General features: G+C 38.0%; 1 protein-coding gene across 2 annotated transcripts in view; it reads right to left on the bottom strand.

The window, feature by feature from the left end:
* LOC146003139 (uncharacterized) overlaps positions 1-21,040 on the bottom strand; it is a 37,564-nt gene extending 16,524 nt beyond the window's left edge. The window contains exons 1-3 of one of the 2 annotated variants that reach the window (XR_014443789.1): positions 20,561-21,040; positions 8,037-8,732; positions 5,293-5,778 (exon numbers count right to left, since the gene is read on the bottom strand). Coding sequence is in view for 1 of the 2 variants with exons in the window: in XM_083141319.1 (XP_082997445.1) it covers positions 5,705-5,778; positions 8,037-8,732; positions 20,561-20,951 (1,161 nt within the window). In the remaining variant the exon portion in view is untranslated. Of the gene's footprint in view, positions 1-5,019; positions 5,779-8,036; positions 8,733-20,560 lie in introns of those variants that run through there. The other variant, XM_083141319.1, reaches the window with a different exon arrangement.
* Positions 21,041-22,207: the final 1,167 nt, after the last annotated feature.

Raw genomic sequence — 22,207 nt, 5'->3', positions numbered from 1 at the left:
CACAAGCCTTCCATGTCCCCCTATCCTGGGCAAGATCAATCCATCCTTACCGATTTCCTTTAGGTCCATCTCAACGTTATCCCTCCATCTTCATCTTGGCCTTCCTACAGGTCTCTTACCATCAGGTTTCCCAACAAGAATCCTGAAAACTCTTCTTTCCTCTCCCGTTCGTGCCACTGACCTGCCCAATCAATGTCTTCTTGATATAATTATTCTCATAATATCTGGACATGAATATCTGACTGACCCGAAGATGCTCATTTTTTAAAATTTATTATTTATTGTTTCATTCTGTGTTTAATATGCATGATGATATATTTGCGTTGAATTAATATGATGAAAGTATTGATAATGTAAAATTACGATGTATAAGTTTCTATATACATTTTGATCATAACAACAGAAAAGAAAGTAATGAATGTAGATAAATAAGTGACTAATGTATGGAGATTTTTGACGTCAGAGTTTCCATTGAATTTATCAAGCTATAAATAGATTTGGATAAAGGGAAATACTAGGATGTTTCGTTGAAGTGTTCGAAGGGCTTGCTTCAAATACAAATTAATTAATTAATTTATCTTTGAATTGTAACTTAACCTTTACATACGGTATAACTCTTCTTACTTAATCCAATCTTTGTAAATCACAATCTCTTGATTAGATATAGGCGAATCAGTGCACGATTACATTCTGTCTGCTCCGTGAACTGAATGCCAGGGTTAAGTTGCAACCTAGGGCTTTGTGCAGAAACCGTGAAGGAAAATCGTGACAAAACATCATATTTTACGTCAGAATGATGTCATCCGAACCTTATATCCTTCGAGCACTGACCTCACCAACATTAGATCAGTTGACGATAATGATGATTGCGTGGTTCTTTTCAAACCAGGTCAACATTCTTACAGTTGACACCATGCCAGTTTAGTATCATGATAATTGTTCTATCTTGTGATTTCATTGTGATCCGGATAGATTCATTGAAATTTTTACACCACACACGTCTAGATTGATCGATTGATTTGTTGTTTTAGGTACACTTTATGCACAGTAAGGCTAATCGGGACTGGACCTACAGTTTAAAGTTGGATCCGAACCACTTGTGACTCCACCGGGTATCGAACCCGGGACCCCTTGACTACAAGGCGACGACGCTACCACTGCGCCATCGGGGAGGCCCTACACACACTTATAGAAATCCAGGACCATCCTTAGGGAAGATTTTTGTCCCGAACCTTGATCTATAAAGGGTTGTACACCCTTCGTCCCTTTGGTTTCGTCATGGGTCTAGCTCTATGACTAGAATCAAATCTAACACTACTGTAACCAACATTGTAGGCAATTATGCAAATTTAATACAGTGATGGTACTGTATTGCTTCTGATTGGCTTCATAGTAATTTTAGAAAAAGTGGCAGTTCACTTGTAATAAGGCCGGCGCAGATACACTTTGTTTACATGTTACGTCATCACTGGTAGGTCTTGATCGTAACATAATATCAGCGTTACAAACGCAAAAATGTGATATCGTTTAGCGATTAATGACCTACCAATGACGACGTCATATAAACAAAGAGTTTATACACAGGTCTTGTTATAAAAATTCATTGGATTGGTGCAGAAAAAGGGAGTGGTTGCAAAGTAGTTATTTGTTTCTCTTTAGTACAGTAGTGACGTAATAAAGCTTAGTATACACATGACCCAATAAAATAATTATCGAAACTGAAATATAATTAATCAACCAATTATTTTGTTAATATGCTTTTATTTATTATAATTACAAGGCTACATTCAAATAAATATCTAACATCATTACAAATAAATTAGTATAATTCATAAGAGACCTATCAATATCACCTACATGGCATTCATTATCATAGCTTACCCCTCACAATCCATTGTGTTAACCCTATTGTCCCAACATGGTTTACCTTGACCTTACAGATTTAAAATTAATACATGAATTACAAAGTTCTTTGGTATCAAAATATGAAAAATATATATTAAATCATTCCAAATTGCAAACCTACAACAATACCCATCTACCATCGATTGTTATTTCCTAGATGATAATACTCCACGTAGATTCATTTTCCTCTTGTACATATCACAAATCGTCCCCAGGAAATATTTTTGTGTTACCATACAAATTAATAGCCTACTCCAAACAGAAATTTACCACGAAACCTTAACCTTTTAGGTTAAAATTCAATAAATATTAACATGTTAGATAGACATTTAGAATTTTGAGACGCGTTTTGATTAGAAAAAAATATTCTCAACAATGTCTTTAATTGTTACTCATAATGATGTGTATGCTTTGTTCATAAAATACATGCACACTTGAATATGTGGTACGGGTTGTAACAGTACATTTCTGTATATATAGTGTGTCATGTATCATGTTGCGACTTTATTGTAAATGTATGTATTGTATTATTTAATATTTAGCTTTACATTCGCTTTATACTCCTGTTGATTAGAAGCCCTAGGACGTTAATGACTACTATCCGTGACTCTGTTTACGTGCTTGTAAAATTGTACTCCGTGGGGGGAAAGAAGTCAAATATATCTCATTGGAAAGCCAGAAGTATCTGCTTTTTGACAAAAGCAAGACAAATTGATTTTAAGTCTGTGTGTTCTCTATTTAAACAAAAATGTTCATAAAGGTGTAGTTTTTTCGTGTGTTTTTTATGTAAGTCGAATTCAATTTTGTGTAGCTTCTTGTAAACCAGTCGTAAAAATATGACATTTCTTGTGATTGAAGCTTGTTTATGTGGAAATATCTCAGCCACATACAATGTTGCTATAATTTGTGGAACAGCCACAATTAATGTTTACTACCAGTGTTGCAATCTCGGTAACGGTTAGCCCAATGGCGATGCAAAGCATATCCAAATGATGAGCATGGAATAAAAATCAAATTTCCATGCCTTATCTTTTCATATTCTGCGAATTGAAAACGACAGACAGAATTGTTTTTCTTGGCAACCAGCTCGCGCGTTTTCCTTCTCGTTGCTAAGACGAAGTGCGCTTTGTTGCCAAACGCCGCCGGCAGCCCTTTAAACTTTGCGTTCAGCCAGCAGCTTTGACACGGAAAGTAAGCCGAAAATTTTGGTTACAAAGCGAATTGTTGTGCAGAGGGAAGCATTGTTCAGATACTGTAATTGACGAATGCAAATTTTATTTTATCACTCTTGTGTTCCTACGATGAATTATTGCCTGAACTTGCATAAGATCCCTTACATGCACTTTTTCTTTCCTGTTTTCTTTTGTTATGAAGTTGCTATACATCACAGGCACGTTATTTTTTTATACAGAGGAGACTGCGTAGCCAGAAGTCACGGGTTCGAATATTTGTTAAGATCTTTTATCGCCTTCATCAAGTCGTGCTCTTCGTTGCACTTACTCTGTTGAAATGAGCGACATAAAATTATACATATACGGAGAAAATGACGTTCGTATAAAGTTTGGAAAAAACCTAGAAAATGTAACAAAAACTAAATACAAAGAAAATGTCTTTCATTCCTAATATGACAAATTGTTTATTCATTATTTAACACTGCTACAATGCTTTGGATCGGACCAACGGAACGCACTTCCAATATTCCCGCAGACCCTATAGCGAGGCGGCAACGCTGTGCAAGTCACCTGCAGCCAGCGGAGTCTGAGATTGGCCGCATCTCGCCATACGTCATCCACGCGTTTTCCATATTTGGAGTAGTCAATAATAATTTATATCTGTGGTCATACTTGAGATACACACGTTAAATTTCTGGATTTGGATCAAATATGTCATATGAATGGCTTTTTACAATTTCATTAAATTTGCAATTGTGCATTTCAAGATTGCAGGTTTGCCTAAAATTTCAATTTTTGAAGAATCTAGTTAAGATCTTCATTTGACTTTTTTCACAGAGGTGCAAAAATAATCAGTCTTTAAGTACAAAAAATCTCAATTTTATATCAATAGTTGATTATGAAATGTATGATGTTAAGTTTCCCGTATTTGCAAAATGGAAGGAAAAAGTACACTTTTTAGTAAATTTTTCATTATAATAAGAAAATGCAATGAAGAATAATTTTCAGATGACACTTATTAAAAAATAAACACTTGAAGCTTTCCAATGCGGTATATTTGACTTTTTTCCACCTACGGAATGCAATTTTACAAGCACGTAAATAGAGGGCTCAATATTTTTGTCACGGATAGTAGGTGTTCAATATTATTAGAAAGTTTAGACATGGGCCGAATCACCATAATGTACATTCGTATTTTTATATTGTTGTTGTAACTTCTTCTTGTTGATTTTGTTCGCTCGCAAGTATGTTATAATGTAAATAGATAAATATGTATGTTATAATAAATAAATGTCATATATATCTGGACTACGTAATATAATATAGGGGTACGGAGAATTTTCGGACACACTGTGTATAAAGAATGTAATTAGATATTACATTTCTTAGTGTATTGGTGCTAACCATGACAAAATATTATTACAACACATTTTACTTATTATCCAAACCCATTTCAGTTAGGAAAGTTAGAAATATCTTGAGTGAGTTCTTACCACAAAAAAAGTTCTGCTTAGTCTATGAATTGTGTTGACCAGAATACTTATAACTTGGGCTAGGATTTTGATGCAAATGTATCTTTTTTTAGTAAGGCAGAAACGTTGCATAAGTATATATAGGAACGTGTTTTACACGTAAGTGAATAAATTGGGATGCCTTTCTTAGGTCATTTTTTTTGCATTTTCTTACCCTTTCTGGAGTAAAGGTCATTTTTTAAACTTTTTAAACAGTTTAAGTCATTTTTCGGCCATTTAAAAGTCATATTATGCATTTTTCTACATTTTGGTGAAAGAAAGAGCATTTTACATGCAAATGTAACCCTTTGAAGGAGAGAGGTTCCCGACTCTCGTCTCATTGCCTTCAGCGCAGTTCTGAATGACTGTGTTTGAAGAAACAAAGAAATTCTGTGCAGAATTTTTGATACAAGCTGTTGTTTAACGTCGCCGAACGGATTATTGTTCAAAATTCCTTTTTAGTTGTCATGCCTTTGAAGGCCGGTATTATTGCGTTGTTGCACGTGCATGTGTACTTAGACAGCACGGGGATAGAACATATTCTTTTAAGATTGAAGTGGACAGCAACACCAGTGTACATGTAGGTTCATTGAGTTCATTTCCTGCAGATAGTTTTCTTGTGTATGCATTTTATCATTGACTTTTGTGCTCTGTATCGGACATTTTGTCAGGGAAACAATGCACTCCATGGAATTGAAAGTGACTTAACAGCAAGTGATATTGTTCATTTCAAGTACGCTCCTCTTGTGTTTGCAACTCATTTCTTAAAGTGTAAAAGATGACAAAAAGTGAATTTTCTTACTTGTGCTACCATTCGCAATGAACATGTGACAGATACCGTAACGTTAATTTGTAATTTGAATTTCTCTTGGTAGTTTATAAATTTGTTCTACAAATCCTTCAGAAGTTTTAGGTCATTTTTCTAAGTTTATAGGGCATTTTCTTGCATGTATTAGGTCATAAATGAATTTTTAAAGGTCATTTTTTGGCAATTTTAAGGTCATCAAAATCCTAGCCCTACTTATAACATTTTGCATTCCGCAAGGATATACACTTCTGTGCATATTAATGAATGATTACTGTTTATTCAGGACCTGGAATTCGTTCATTTGTACGTCACTCGTAATGTTTATGTGGCCATTGAACCGGAATAAGTTTGAAATGCAAGACCTTGGACCCGTCGTTAGATCCTGAAACGAAAAATGATTCAGGAAATCAGATTCAGTTGCATGTAATTTGACTAAGTGCCATTAGTAAATTACTACAAAGTTACAATTTTTAATTTTCAACCAATCTATAATTACTAGTTTTCGTTTTTGGGCATAGTACAATAGAATTCGACACAACAACCATATCTTGGCTTTAACATCAAATAGGCATCATTTCGATTTTCACATAGTCTGCAGCCTATGTACATTTATGTATGCTAGATATGTATTTGTGAGAACCATATTTGGTTCTCACAAATACATATTTAACAAATATAAAAAAGGTGGGCTGTTAAATAACATAAGAGAGAACAAAATAATTTGGAAACGCACCTATTAATGCGTGCTAAAAGTTGATTAGTGCCGGCCTATTGGCTAATTGGCAGCCTCACATAGTATGGAAATCCGAGCCCTTGACAAAAATAAAGTAAGCCATTTTGAAATCCATTTATATATGTAGATTATAATGCCTGATCATGAACAGGGAACGAAAATGCACATATTTATATTATGCTAAAATCAATGTTATTTTGTAATAACATTGCGAATCTTAGCAAATCGTGGCATGTAAGCTTGAAAATTGCTATTTTTACTTTCCATATTTTTAGATACACATATAGGGTGTCTACAAATGATTGAAGCTGTTTCAAATATTATTTGTAACTATAATATTAGATGTAATTTGTTCGAATCTGATGTTAGAGGACAAGTATCTCACAAAGTTTTGTTTCCTGTTGCATGTGTTGTACGTTTCCGTCTCTTGCCTATAGAGCGCAACAAACAGCGAGAAAGCTTACGCTTTCCTCGAATTTCATGCAAGTCGCTCAGTGACAGCGATTCAACGACGATTTAGAACGAAGTTCAGTAAAGATCCACCCAGTGTAAACTCCATACGGCGATGGTGGGAACAGTTCACAGCTACAGGATGCCTCTGTAAGGGAAAATCACCGTGTCGTCCTCCACTGCCTGAAGAAATAGTTGAGCGTGTACAGGCCAGTTTCGTGCGTAGCCCAAAAATGTCAACGCGGAGAGCAAGCAAGGAATTGGATTTTCCACAAGTGACCTTATGGAAGACCTTCCAGCAACGGCTGAAGCAGAAGCCATACCTTTTGCAGTTTCTGAAATCACTAAAACACTAGGACAAAGTCTTTTACTTTGAGTTTTGTACACGATTTCAAGAGCTTATGGAAGAGCATGGTGACATTTGCGAGAAACTTCTGTTCAGTGATGAAGCTGCATTTTGTGTTGGTGACACAGTGAACAGTGTGCGAATCTGGGGAACAGAAAACCCCTATGGCATCGTTGAGCATATGCTACATCGCGTTTGGGAAAAAATTGTTTATAGAGTTTGTGTTTGCAGAATCACAAACGGGGGACATGTCGAACACTTGTAATATTTCACAAAACTTGTTGAGTTCCCCTGCAGAACTGTAAAGTTACTTAATGATGCGTTCAATTATACACGTACAGTAACATCATGAAACCGCTCCAATCATTTGCAATTAACATATGTAGCAAATATTTTACATATAATTTCCATTTTTAATACAATTTTAGACATATATTCCATATTCATGTTATTATTACATTTTTCCTTCTACACGTGTAGAGGCGGCTCAAGGCGAAGCTTCTAGCCCCAACATCAACCAATTGCCTTCCTTCTGTCTACTTCTCCTCGGAACGCAGTGACCTGGTTGCAATGTTACCAGTAGCATAGAAGTGATTCTCACTACATCCGCCTATCTTTGTTTTGCCTAAATTGTGTATACATAGTTAAATGATGAATTGCATTACACTGGAATATGCAATAATTATGAAATTTGTCGTTGAAGAATATTTAATGAGATTTCTAAAACGAGCAGAGTGGACACTGAAACAAGTCACTGGAAAAGATCCAGAATTATTGCCGTAGTCTTTTAGAATTTAAGTAAACAATCACCACGAAAGCTGATGAAACGTAAGCACTGTTTGTCACTATCTGAATTATAATTGAGCTAATTAAGAGCTTTTAGATTAAAACTCACAATCACGGATTCTAAGAATTCTACCAGACTGTTGGTTGGAGACTGGCAACGCTGAGGTGAAGGTAGAGATAAAATAACAACTTTTACAAGTTGCTGATTCTTAGCGGGCGGGAAGCAGAAGAAGGTTACCTTGAACCGCCTATTTAAAAGTAACAAACTTTACTATCACATAAACACCTGTTTGGTCAAATCAATAAGCAACAATTGCAAACTTACCTCTTCGATTCTGCGTAAGAATTTTCGGCGGGTTTATAACATGCAGCCCGCCTTTCATAGGAGGCCTGATGTAGATGTTCCGCAACCCGCTACCATCGGCTTGCTGGTAGTAATTATCCTCAACGTACGGCGTTCCTTTGTAATAAGGAGCAGTGGTCTGGGAGCCGTCAGTCTGATACGGAGTACTGAGTTGCGCCGTTCCGTTCTCTTCACTACTACTCTCCGTTATCTCGTACCCGCCTTGCGCCTGCGTGGTTGGCTGTGCATTGTTGTACTGGTGATTGGTTGCTGGGGCGTACGGGTCGGTCGCGTAGTAGCTGCTTCCAGGCTGTTCGGCGACATAGTACCCGCTGTCCATGCTGTAGGGGTGCCAGACTGGCCCCATTGTTTCTTGCTGTTCTTTTGGTAGTTCGTACTTAATCATGCCTTGCAGATAGTAAGGATTTGGCCTTCGGTATATGACGTTACGATGTGATGGTTGTTTCATGTAGTAGTATAGTGGCCTCTTGTAGTTCGAGTGGGAGGAGCGGTTCCTCTTCTTCCACCAATCAGCGATGGCGTAGAAGAGCGCGAATTTTCCAAGAAACAATGTCTTCAGGGCAACAATGGTTAGTAGTGCGTAGCCGAACATTCCAAATTCGACAGCTTTTGCTTTCACTGCCGAGAAGGAAGGTAAGAGGTTCTTTAAGAATTTCCCTGAAAACAAAAACAAAGAGTCTATTAATATACATAAAATTATCTTATTGCAAAATAAAGTTGTTTTGGATTATACAAAAATTTACACTCTGTCCCGGGAATGTCTGGAGCAAGCGCAAGTAGTGTCTTCCGAGTGCTCGACCAATGAACGTGTGAAAGGGGAAGTGAATGCATGGAGGGGAAAACGCGGCTGCAGCATCTCAGCCCACTCGCTTTCTTTCCTTCTCTGCCGTTATGGGTGGCCTTGCTACACAGATTCCAGAGACAGAGTGTAGGAAGATGTAATAAACTACATTCGTAGACACGACACTAGGCAAAGTTTGCGGTTTTGCCACATTAGAGCGGGTTTAGTTCTATCCGTAAATAACTCGGAGTCTCATGAGGAGTATCCTACTGACTTACACCGTCTTTACACGAAAGCATTCCCTTTAAATTTTTTGCTAGCATAAATGCTATGTAAATGTTTCCAAAAATCTTAAAGCAGATAGTACTTTACCCGGAAGCATTTCATGGAACATTTCGTTTAGCTTTTGCGATTACAATGTATAGTTCACCATCTATGGTGAGTGAACGATGTTTACAATTGAAACAACTAAAATATTCTTCCATACGTGTACAGTAAACGCTATGAAGTATGTATTTAAGCAGCGCCATTCTATTGTACCTAAAACCATTTACTACGAAACGTTATTCCTTTCGGTTGAATAGTTATAGTCTTTTAAAAATGTGAAGCGATGCATGTTTACTTCTCACGCGGCCGCCATTACAACTGCACTCGTGACCTAGAGGTCGCTTCTGATTGGTTACGCTAGGAAAAATGATACGGAACGAGCCTATCCTTGAGAAATGCTATGAAATATGCCATAACATTTCTCACTTTACACGGAAGCTTTTTGGTCATGGGATAAATGTTACGAAAAATGGGGGCCTTGGTGCAGCTAAAATCCAGTCCATTAAATTCATTCGTGATGACCTTCACTATGAAGAAATATATTCAATTATGTGATTACTAGATTGGAACCGTCTCATAAAACATGCCGATTCCATAAAGATCTTAAATAGCACTTGGATAACTGGTCCAAGTTAATCACAACTCTTTCTAGCCCCTTTCATGTCTAGTTTATGGGTAATCTCGCCTGGAACCTTCGAATAACGGATGAAGTTCCGGAACCCATTTCCTAGCTTCACAGAATTCTATATTCATTATTCCTCCATTTCGGTTGGTGCTTTTTCATTGTAGAGTCATATTTAATAATTATCTTAATGATAGTGGCAATGGTTCTACGGTAGCATGCAATGTTAATTGTGCATTATCCATTATCTAGTGCTAGTGTAGAATTGAATCAAGGATGGTTCGCAATCAGTGGCGGCGATTGGGTTCCAAAATCGGGGGGGGGGGGGCAAGGGGCCAAAGACAGTATATTTCCCTTTGTAGAAAAGGTTTAGCATAGTGTGGGGGAAAAAGTGGCGAGGCCCCCTCACCCCCAATCGCCACCACTGTTTACAATTGTATTAGTTTGTCAATATACAGTATTTCTCCTTATTTTGGTGCACAAATATAACATTTAGGTCTTACATTTTATGTTTTATATAGTATATCACCAGGTATTCCATATTTGTCGACACTTGTCCTTTTTTACTTTACTTTTCTGCTGTGTGTCTATCTTTTCCTTAACCCAACAAGTCTCCGTCAGAGCAAAATCTTCCTTTTATACTTCTTGCATTTACTAGTTATGACCCAAAACAAAAATGCTATTCCATATTTGTCTACTTTACTCTAAGTATAGTTGAAAGCACTTAAAAGTTAACATTGCATGCTAAGTTGTATTTGTATTAATTCCTATTGGATTTATCATACGTTCTATACTACTGACAGCGTTATTCCCGGCCTCCAATAGCATAAGAGCGCGGGCAGTTTTCAAGAACAAGTTCGCCTGATTGGCTGTTTCGAGCGCCTGCTGTGACGCGTGGGAAAGGAAACCCTGCAAGTGACCAATCACGCCTATTTCCTCCCAGTGACGCAACAGCTTAGGTGAAAGGAGTCGGTCTACGCCGGAAATCACAACGGCTATGCTATACCTATTGTTCTTCCCTTAGTTGGGCTCAACGAAAATTTACCATATTCATAACGAGGCTGAAACCAATAAATGGAACAACGTTACAAATAAGAAGGACAGGAAATAAGAAAAATGGAAAAATCGCATGAACAAAAGGGGCCAAGAAAAGAACGACGCCCACTTCAAATGAATGTGAACGCGTGCTCCTCACACGATTCAATTTCATATTCACTGACCACAACCGGACTCCATGGAATATGATTGCACCGCTCCAGTTCTTGGCGTTGTCATCCGTGTCGGGTGGGGTGGGGACGAGGAACATACAAAGGAAAAAAAAAAGAATTTTTGTTAATTCTGATTTTTCCCGTAAATGAGCCCAGCGGACCGTGAGACCCACGTACGGGGGTTTGACAGGACCTTGTAAATCTTCAGCTCAAGTCGAAAAGGACATAAAGAGTCAGGCAAGAGTTACTGGGAAGGGCTGATAACGTAACGTGTTCATGCGGCGGAAATGATATGGATAAGAATGCTTTTTGACAACGGAAATGCGATTCTTTCAGATTGAACTTAATGAAACGTCCATGGTTGACCTGCAGCTACGGGTGTATCAAAAGTAGTGCCTTCCTGCCCTGCAACAATATCCAGAACAATTGTGAGGGGTGACTGACTTTCTTATCCAAACTTGTCAACGGAAAAGTAGATTCTCCAGCTCTACTCTCACAATTAAACTTTTATGTTCCAAACGCTATTTTAAGACCCAGAAATAATCTCTTTAAAATCTCGCATGGAAGAACCAAGATGGTTGAAATGGAACCCCTGAGGAGAATATGCAAGTTGTTCAACTCAGTGTCTAGTAATAACACTAGTATCGATCTTTTCAGATTTAAAAGTCATTGTATTTTCTGGACACTGTAGCCTATACAAACAGGACACAATTAAGATTGTTATGTTCATAATCTCACCCTAAATTAAACATTATCTATATTTTTGTTTAACCTTATTTAATATAAAATACTGTTTCAATTTCACAGTCGTATCTTCATCATTGTGGCTCTTATATGTGCAACGTATTACTCAATATCTCTATTACACTACTACTATTTACATGTATAACTTGTATAACTTGTATACAAATATTACATAAACTCTATTAATTCAAGCAATATATGAAATCAGTCATATTTATAAGTATGTTGTAGATTGAAATGCCATATTTCTCACTTCATGTAATATTATTTTTGTATTTTGTATTACTTTCTTGTTTACTCTGTGAACACTATAATTGGGCATATGCCTGTGTGTTCGAAATAAATAAATAAATAAAATAAAATATGACAACCTTCCTTCCGGCCTCGCCGATGGCGTAGTGTTTACGCCGTCGCCTTGTAATCAAGGTCTCCAGGGTTCGATACCCAAGTGGTTGATATCCCGGACATATAACCAAAACTCAAACAAACAAACCTCCCTTCCACGTAGTACACCCTCGACTGCATTTGCAGTCTAGCGAGGCTCTGGCGTCTGGAGTCACAGCCAGTATACTCCTCTGCGCGGCTTGTGTTGTGTCGTCCCTATATGCATGTTTGAGTTTTTTTGTTTTTTTGTTTTAAGTCAACTTTAATGCACAGATAGCCTAATTAGGATCGGACCTACAGTTTGAAGTTGCATCCGGAACAGTATGTACCTCCACCGGGTATCGAACAGGGACTCCTTGATTACAAAGCGACGACGTTACCATTACGCCACCGGAGGCCTATATGTTTCTGATTGTTCATTCATTAATCTCCGTCGGCCCCCGTGGCGGAGTGGTTAGCACATCGCGCTACGACGCCAGATATCCCGGGTTCAAATACTGGCCTGGGCATGGATATTTGTGAGTGTCCATTCATCAATTTCATGACATGATCACTCATCCCCATCTTCGCAAATTAGCCAAAAGTGGCACAAGACGTTATGTAAAATAAAGCAAATCAACCTTCATTAATCTCATCACAATTCATGAAACATCTTCGCGATTAACATAAAGGCGAAGTAAAATAAATCAAATCAATCAATAAATCTATTCTGTATGCTGTTCAGTCTCTTCTTTTAGCATACACGTGGCAAATTTTGTATAGTTCTTACAGTACATCACCCTAACATTAGCTGACCTGCACTGGCGTACGGAGGGCGGCTAGTGGGGCTACAGCCTCTCCCGAAATTTTGAGAAAAGCAAAATTTTCAAATGAAAGCAGAAATGAACTCGGGTAAAACCAAAGTGTTAAATGCAAACTCCCCTCAAAATGACCCCCGATTACCATTTTCGCCTTCAACCAGTTTTTAAAAGTAAGGTTAAAAATGGTAATTACGAAATACTTTATAATGTATCCACCCTCAGAATGCAGCTATGTAATATTCACCGTTACAATTCCAGCCCCCTCCCCTCGAAAATCCTGCAGTGTGGGCAGTCATCATGCTGATAAATCATGTCACGTCTTGTAGCTAGAGGCACATCCTCCAACAACATTGCCATCCCGTTCCTCAAGAAATGTTCATAAGTGATGCCTTTTAAGATTTGGGGCAGGAAAAATGGCTCGATCAAATGATTGTTGATTACGCCCATCCATACTTCTGCCTGGGCGTGCGACTGTGGCTGGATGAAAATTACCCAAAGAAATGGATTGGCCGAGGCGGCTCGATTCCCTGGCCGGCTCGATCCCCCGATCGATTTGAAGCCTTGGGACTTTTACATTTGTAGCCACATGACAAGACACCGGTAAACTCGTAGGAAGAGCTCAGGGAGAAGATCTTTACAGCTGGTCAACACATCAAGGACACCATCACATCACGAGTTAAGAGACCAAATGTCCGTGAAAACCTGCGTGCCTGCATTCGTAACGGAGGTGCCAACTTTGAGCAAGACGTGTAATGTTCTTCAATTGTATTGTTCATTGATTCCATTCACATGAAGATGAATGAAGTATTATTTCTTGTACAAAAATGTGAATGTCAGCAACATTTGTACCTTGTTGGATAGCACATGTCACAAGGAAGTAATTTAAGTAATTTGTACGCTTCGTGTCATACCATTTTTGTTATTAATACGTTGCCAAGTAAACTAAGAGTGCAATTTTTTATCATCACTTGTACGTTTAGACCCACCCGTTACTTACATGTGATTGTTATTTGGGAAAAACTTTTTTCAACGAACCACTTATTTGTTAGCTATCAGAAAACGCTGAAATAAGTTCCATACAATGAGCAGTTTTTTTCTCAATTCATCTTTTTTATGTGGAAAATTGTCATTTTTTAAAAAAAACAATTGAAATTCGATTATCTCGAAAACTACTAATTTTCGGACGGGGTATCATATGGTCAAATTTATTGCAAATTGTCTCTACTTTATCCCCTTTCAGGGAATACATCTAATTACCAGTCACCCTGTATATCAGGAAACGTTTATGTGAAAACGCAGTTTGACGCCACGCACTTTTATAAGCACCATTGTATGGTTTTCACTTACATCTCACCTAAACATATTAATATTAAGATTAAAACGGAAGTTACTATTTTAAACTACATTATTATATGAATGAAAAACCAGTTGTGAACCCTCTATATACCTTCGTATGAACCAATTACTGTGCATTTTTAATTCTCTCCTATACAAAAAAAAATAAATAAGGTGACCACGGAGGTTTAAGTAATTTTCTACATTAGAGTAGACTGTATTTTATCTTACTTACTAATGTCTTTCTGGAGTTATAGAATATGTCAACATGAGAATCTATGTACTAAGTGATATTTATTTGCTAAAATAAAAAGAAAAGGCGAGCGGAAAAGGTTACATTATACTCAACAGTGCCATCTACATTCATCCTCTGATATTATTAGAAAAATCAAACCAGGAAGACCAGTGGACAGATCATGCAGCACGTATGCGAGAAAATTGAAAAGTTTATATGGTTCTTGCTGGGAAACCTGGCGGTAATAGACCCGTGAGAAGGCCAAGACGAAGTTCACTAGCGTACGCACGGGGAAGACCAATGGCACCTCCGAAATTTTGAGAAAATCTGTATTTTAAAATGAAAACAGTGACTGGGGGGAAAGTGGCAAATGCAAATCTGCTTAAAAAGACCACAGAGTCATTCCATGCGAAATCAACACAGCCTTTGACCTGACCATCTCCGATTTTCATGAAATTTGGGGAGTTGAAACTATGCATAGAACTTAGTAACTATGAAAAGTTTCGTGCGTCTTGTAATTGTTAAATTATTCAAGGTCAAAGTTAGCATAAATTGCCCTTTTTGAGCCCGCTTAGCTATACTAAATCTGCTGTAACTCCGCCCCTATTTTGCCTAGAAAGCTCAAATAAAGCTTATTGTACAGGAAATTGAACAAGCTTTCCAGTGATATATAACAAGCATACCTTTGGACAAAAATATAATTTTGTCACGTGACCTTGACTTTTGACCTTGAATATCTCAAAACATGTCATCACCAAAAATCGTGAAAAAAATATATTTGGTCCCTCATACCATACTCTAAAACATATCAAAAAATCATTCTGGGACTGCAATGGGATCAGAAGATACAAAATAATATGTGTAACTATGTGACTTATAAAAGCCCATTACATCAACTATGAAGAGTCAAATGTCCCTTAACACCCCCTACAAAATGTGAAGGAGTTATCCTGGGTATAATTGGTCATGAAAGAAATAGGTTAGGCACAGGGAGATCCCTGGCCGTGTGTGTCAAGCTCAGGTTCGGCATATTGTTGACCGCCATATTGAATTCAACGCAAAAATTTCAAAGGAAAGGGGGTGATGTGATATATCAAATGAGGGTAGAATTTCACGAGAAATGAAGTGACGAAGGATTTTCCAACGTATCTTACGCCAGCAAAAAGTTATACACATATCTTCCACTTACGATATATGCACATTATAATGTTGTCAATGTTCCTGTGAGCACACTCGTTGACGTCTCTCACACTCGCATAGAACATTTGGTAATGTAGCATGTGCAACAACATCGCAAGCAGCAACTATGCCTTCTCTCAGATGGTCAATATCAGGGACTTTTAGTGCATGCACCATTCTCTTCAAATGTTTCTGAAGGTAAAAGTTCTCCTAAGATGTTAGATCTGGGGAATGTGCAGGCCTTTTAATAGATCCCCGTGTGCCCATCAATCTACCTAGAAAATTGCCATGAAGAAATTGCAAAAATGTCCACATAGTGTAGTCACACTCTTTCCTGTTTCAAAACTCTCGAAAAGTGCCATATCCCATAAGCAAGGATGAAAAAACCTGTTCACTTAACAAATCCAAAAAGCCCTCACCATTTAAAGTTGCGTTGTTGAATATGGACCAACCATTTCCGTTCGCCATACATTATACCACATAATTAGCTTACCAGTAACAACCATTCTACCGAGCAAATCACAGGTATTGCATATTATTTTTATTAACTTCACCGTGAACATAAAAATTAGCCTCGTCACTGAAGAATTTTTCATTCCAAAGGAAGTGTCACGTAATTGTTTGAGATACTTTTCCCAATTTTATTCACTATTCAACTATTTGGTGAATGTAGCTGATTAAAATCATATGCAATGGTCCGTATACTTCTTTCTCTCCCAAGATGACAGCGTGATCTCGATGAGTTCCTAACACGTTAGGAGCATTCTAATGCTTTGTTTTTAACACCTCGAAAAGGAGAAAATGGTTACAAGCATGCAGTAATAAATGTTTGCTGGTTAAATATATGTTGGATAAACTAAACCTTCGTCACTTCATTTCTCGTGAAATTCTAGCCTCATTTGATATACCACATCACCCCCTTTCCTTTGAACTTTTTGCGTTGAATTTAATATGGCGGTCAACAATATGCCGGACCTGCGCTTGACACACACGGCCAGGGATCTCCCTGTGCCTAACCTATTTCTTTCATGACCAATTATACCCAGGATAACTCCTTCACATTTTGTAGGGGGTGTTAAGGGAAGGGACATTTGACTCTTCATAGTTCACGTAATGGGGCTTTTATCAGTCACATAGTTATCATATTATTTTGTATCTTCTGATCCCATTGCAGTCCCAGAATGATTTTTTGGTATGTTTTAGAGTATGGTATGAGGGACCAAATATATTTTTTTCACGATTTTTGGTGATGACATGTTTTGAGATATTCAAGGTCAAAAGTCAAGGTCACGTGACAAAATTATATTTTTATCCAAAGGTAGGCTTGTTATATATCACTGGAAAGCTTGTTCAATTATCTGTACAATAAGCTTTATTTGAGCTTCCTAGGCAAAATAGTGGCGGAGTTACAGCAGATTTAGTATAGCTAAGCGGGCTCAAAAAAGGCAATTTCTGCTAACTTTGACCTTGAATAATTTAACAATTACAAGACGCACGAGACTAAAAAATTGTCATAGTTACTAAGTTCCATGCATAGTTTCAACTCCCCAAATTTCATGAAAATCGGAGATGTGAGGTTAAAAATTGCACATATCTGTGTTGAATTGGCATGGAATGACTCCACAGTTAACCATTCTTAAGGAATATCTCATTGTGTATCTCCAACCTCCTCCCCTATGTAGGTCCCATCTTTACAATTCCAGCTACCCAGAAGAAATTCTGTGTACGCCAGTAGGACAGGTGGAAGACGGGAATAAATCTTAGTGTTTAGGAATGCCAGAGATTTAGTTGGATGTTAAAATCAGAAAAAAAAACATCTCCCAATAGTCCAGTAATGTTCATATTGTCCTTTGCCACGAAGACATTCCCAGCACTGTAGCTAGTAGTTAGGCGTCCTCTCCCCCCCCCCCAACCCACACTAACAAGCACCGACTTTTTATGTCCGTCCTTCGATGTTTCCTTCTTATGCCATGAGAAAACTAAGAAAAGCTCATTAAAAATAATATACAGGGTGGCCCATAATAACAGGTAACCGAAATGTAGAACCGGTACCTTATATTCGGTTACCTTTTTTGGGACCACCCTGTAGACTACATTTAACGATGCGTAGTTTGCAGTTCTGACATTAGCACATCTAAGGATATTTCAGATATGACTTAGTGTCTGAAGAACATATTTTAAAATGTACGATTACTACTGCTTTGGTTTTGATTTGATTTATTTTACTTCGCTTTTGTGCTAATTTGGTTAATTGCGAATATGAGGATCAGTGACGATGTGATGAAATTGAAGGAACACTGACAAACAACGCCCTTGCCCAGGCCAGGATTTGAACCCTTTGAGCCCTGACGTCGTAGCTGTGCTGACCACTCCGCCTAGGAGGTCGGCACTACTACCAGAGAGCAGCTATTACTGAGGGAAACAGAAAAATCCTGCAGTGTGTTACGAGAATATATCTCTGCCTAGTGTAAATTTCTTCGTCGCAGTTGACTTAAATCGTCGTTGCCTTGTAATCAAGGGGTCCCGGGTTCGATACCCGGTGGAGGCACATAGTGGTTTGGATCCCACTTTAAACTGTAGGTCCAGTTGCGATTAGCCTTACTGTGCATAAAGTGGACTTAAAACACCAACTCAACCAACTCAAACAGTTGTCTTAAAGAAATAAGGTTTAATAGGCTCCCTAGGCTTCAGCCCCCCCCCCCCCCAAGTTTACCCCACGCTACGGGCCAATTGTTTTCTCTCGTACGTTTCTACATACTATTTGTCACGTTCCTTTGTTCATACTACTGCAATTTTGGGGAGGATTTTCCCCTTAAAATAATATAAAATGCAACATGTAGCTACATATGTTTTGAAAATATATGTAAAAAATTACACCTTTTCACCAAGCCACAATAGATGCGATGAGGCGGGGAGGAGGGAATAAGTAGAGGAAGTGTACCAAATGTGGGCCCCCATTTTGTTTTTTGGCGCATAGAAAGGAAACCATGTAGCCAAAATAAACGGTAATAAAGCCTGAAATAGTACATTATATGTTTACTTATTTAGTATGCCTCCTCCCGTAGCGAGAAAATAATGGCTTCATTGTGAAATTCCTATTTTTTCGAAGAGATGCAATTTTGAAGATTGGAAAGAAACGTTCCTAACGTGGGCCCCCTTATATTTAGTACAATTAAAAGCAGCAACAGCATAAATTATAGTGATATAAGCTTAAATACGATACATGAAAGGCCCAGGATTTTTGAAAGGGAGGGGTTATGCACACTTTTTCTGGTAGTCATCCCTCATTTCGCTATCTTTTTCTACCTTTGACGTTCCTTTTTTTAGGAATACTGGGCCAAAGGGGGAGGTTATAACCCCCACACACACCCTTGGGCACGCCACTGAATATTACAAACTTTCTTCAAGGTCATCGTTTTCTTTCGTATAGAATGTATGTGGCCATCTTCTCTTGATTTCACGTTCTTAGATTGTTCTCTGTTCTCGCTATATCTTTTCTCTTGGAACATGTACCAGAAATCCATGATTATAATGTGGACGAAAATGCATTCTGTGCTTGTTGCACAACAACACAAGGCGCCCACTTTAGGACAACTAGGGGTTATTTTTTCATAATCGATATTTCTCACGGATTCCCATCCATTGCTTACAAATTGCATACAAAGATAGCTACTATACTTTGGATTAAGTACATATAAGAGTTGACGCATTTTCCTCTCAGATGACCGAAGTACAACAATTGAACGTGGGAGTAATAAAACTTTCGATTTTTACAAAATCACCCACGAGCTGATTGGAGAACAACAGACGCAGCAATCAACATGGGTGCAAGCACCGCATGCGGCAATAACGTAAACTACCAACTCAATGTATTTCCTTCATGCTACGGCATCAGCCAGTGCAGAAATGCAGGAGGCCCTCTTTAAGGAGGGGCCCGCATTTGGTACACTTCCTCTATATATTTCCTTATTAAGTCATTTACTTTATCTGCTTCCAAGTCACTTTTGCTACTAGGTGTACCATGTTTAATCCATTAGGGGAAGAAAAGAAAGGGAAGGGCAGATCAAGTAAAGTCATAGTAGCATCCCCACAGTTAATCTCAGCTCCCCCCTAAGAGTTTTAATTTCAAGTATCAATCCTAACAAATTCTAAAAAAAATATGCAATTTATATGCAAAATAGAACAACATATCTATTTATCGCGAATATTACCTAATTGTGCAAAATATGCAATATCAGTATGGTGACATTTATTTATATTTTTGTTAAAATGCATGTGAAAACATTTTATTTCAAAGATGCCTTTTCAATAAATTCTCAATTTAATTATCAGGCACGATTGATTATTTAAATGTGTTCAGTATGAATAGTATTTTTCACTAAATTAATATTGGGGCGGCAAGGTGTGGCCTTCTCTGAAGGCATTCAAATGTCAACCTTTCTTCCATGTGATACAACCCGGTAACAGTAGTCTTGCGAGCTGACAAGGCTCTGGCCCCTGGAATCACAATCAGTCCCCATATATGTTTATAATTGTCCCTTTATCAATTCCTCTTATTACCATCCATCCTCAAGTTCGCGATGAGCCAAAAGTGGCAGAAAGCGAAGTGAAATAAAACAAATCAAATAACTATATGTATTAATTAATTAGTAAAGTAAAACAATTAAGAATTAAATTAAATGACAGCAATAGACTGGGACTAAAGTATACGACTGAATGTGAAAAATATGGTGAAAACTGGTTGAAAGTGGGTGCTACCCCATCCACTTCGTTAACCGTTGTGGATATAAATGGCGGGTGATTGGAAATTTAATAAAATCTAAAGTAAATGCTCCGAATTGTTGTGTTGGGGATGTTTCCAATATCTTACCTTCTCTGTTATCTAGTGTCTGCACATCTGTGGTATTGTTCGTTGCCTCTCCCTCCGTTCCCTGGGGAATTTCTCTCACGGTGACGTTCTTATGGTCAACTCCTGTAACATTACGGTTTTCCACCTCACTGGAAACATCACTGTCACTTTTGTTAGTAACTTTCAGTGTGTGCCTGATAGAGTCCAGTAACTTCTCATGGAACACCGAACTTGTAATGGAATTCCTTTTGATATACGCGGTCCCTCCATATGGACTATACTGGATGGTAATCTCACCAGTCTCGTTATTATCCTTTTCCTTACCACCTGTCTTTGAAACCTGAGAATATGTACAAGAAGAATCGGCAAAAGCTGCTAAGAAACATAACACTAGGAGCACTACGTTCCACATAACACTAGAAAAATTAGCAAAATCCTGAGATTGTCGATTGTCATTGAAATATATCCTCGAGTCTTCCTCAATACATGTATTGTCTTCGTGGTCGGTTCAGACAATACTCACAGAAGGTTCTTTTAGGTCTAAAGTCGAGTGATATCTCGTAAAGAAATCTCTGGTCACTGAACCGAATATACAAGGCGGTCATCCTTTGGGCCAGTGCATCTACAACGGGGCTCTGGAGCTTCTCAATAACAAGATTGGCTGTCTAAGGGTTGCTGCCTTTCCCGAACTAATTGCGTGCTATCTTGCTCATGTGTCGTGTGCATGGAACGTGGCTTATTGTGAACTTAATCGCGATTTTCTTCAAAGGCCCGTGACCTCATGTTTTGGTAATTCCAGTACTCTTGCTCGTTAGGAAGTCAAAAGGAGTCGCTGCTTGGTTGTGGATTTGCATTAGAATAGAAGCTAATTAATGTCGTTTGACTTACAATGGATTTAAGGAACATTTTTGTACTGTTTTAACACTCCGCGGGTGTTCGCTTTGAATAATGTTTTGCATTAGTTTATCCTGTCATCTTGTTGAAAGGAACACAGGAAAAAACTGAATTGTTTGAATAAAAAACAACATTTCGTTAAGCTATTTGGTAACCATGAACAAAACTTTGATAACCTTTCCTAAATTTGGTAATTTGAACCCCATTATTTAGTATCTAAGGCAATGTGTGCGTTTACTAACTGAATTTGGTTCTGGTGAAGAAGTAGTAATATAATTTGGTTCTGGTTTGGTTCATGACCGCAATCATCTGCTGTTGCACTCATAGTTCGCCGCACCTATTCATTTTATATAAGAGCCTCTGAATGTGAGAACCCGCTCTCAAAACATCAGACGAATATGCAGCCGCATACACTGTTACTCTCCCGGTCATTCTCTCTTTCATAACCCTTAAAACTGCAGACACTGACACACCACTGCACTGGGATACCACTTCATTTACTGGTTTCTCAGGATACCACTGACAGAACGTTACATAAATATTGAGTACAATCTGTTTCTCACCCCTTTTCAAAGGCTGTCCTTGCTGGTGTTCTGAAAACAAGCTCGGATAACAGGGAGACCTTCCCGCACGCATAGAACTCGACATGTTATTTTTCTAAGGATAAGTCAGGCAATATTACTAAGTTGCGCTACTTCCTTGCTATTCACATGATTATTTTTAGAAAATAACCAATGTTATAAAATATAATTATGAACACAAATCTCTAAGCTC

The sequence above is a fragment of the Lepisma saccharinum genome, chromosome 19 (genome assembly GCF_977018435.1).
Source record: "Lepisma saccharinum chromosome 19, izLepSacc3.1, whole genome shotgun sequence".
Classification (NCBI taxonomy): domain Eukaryota; kingdom Metazoa; phylum Arthropoda; class Insecta; order Zygentoma; family Lepismatidae; genus Lepisma; species Lepisma saccharinum.
This window is presented reverse-complemented; position numbering and strand designations above follow the sequence as displayed.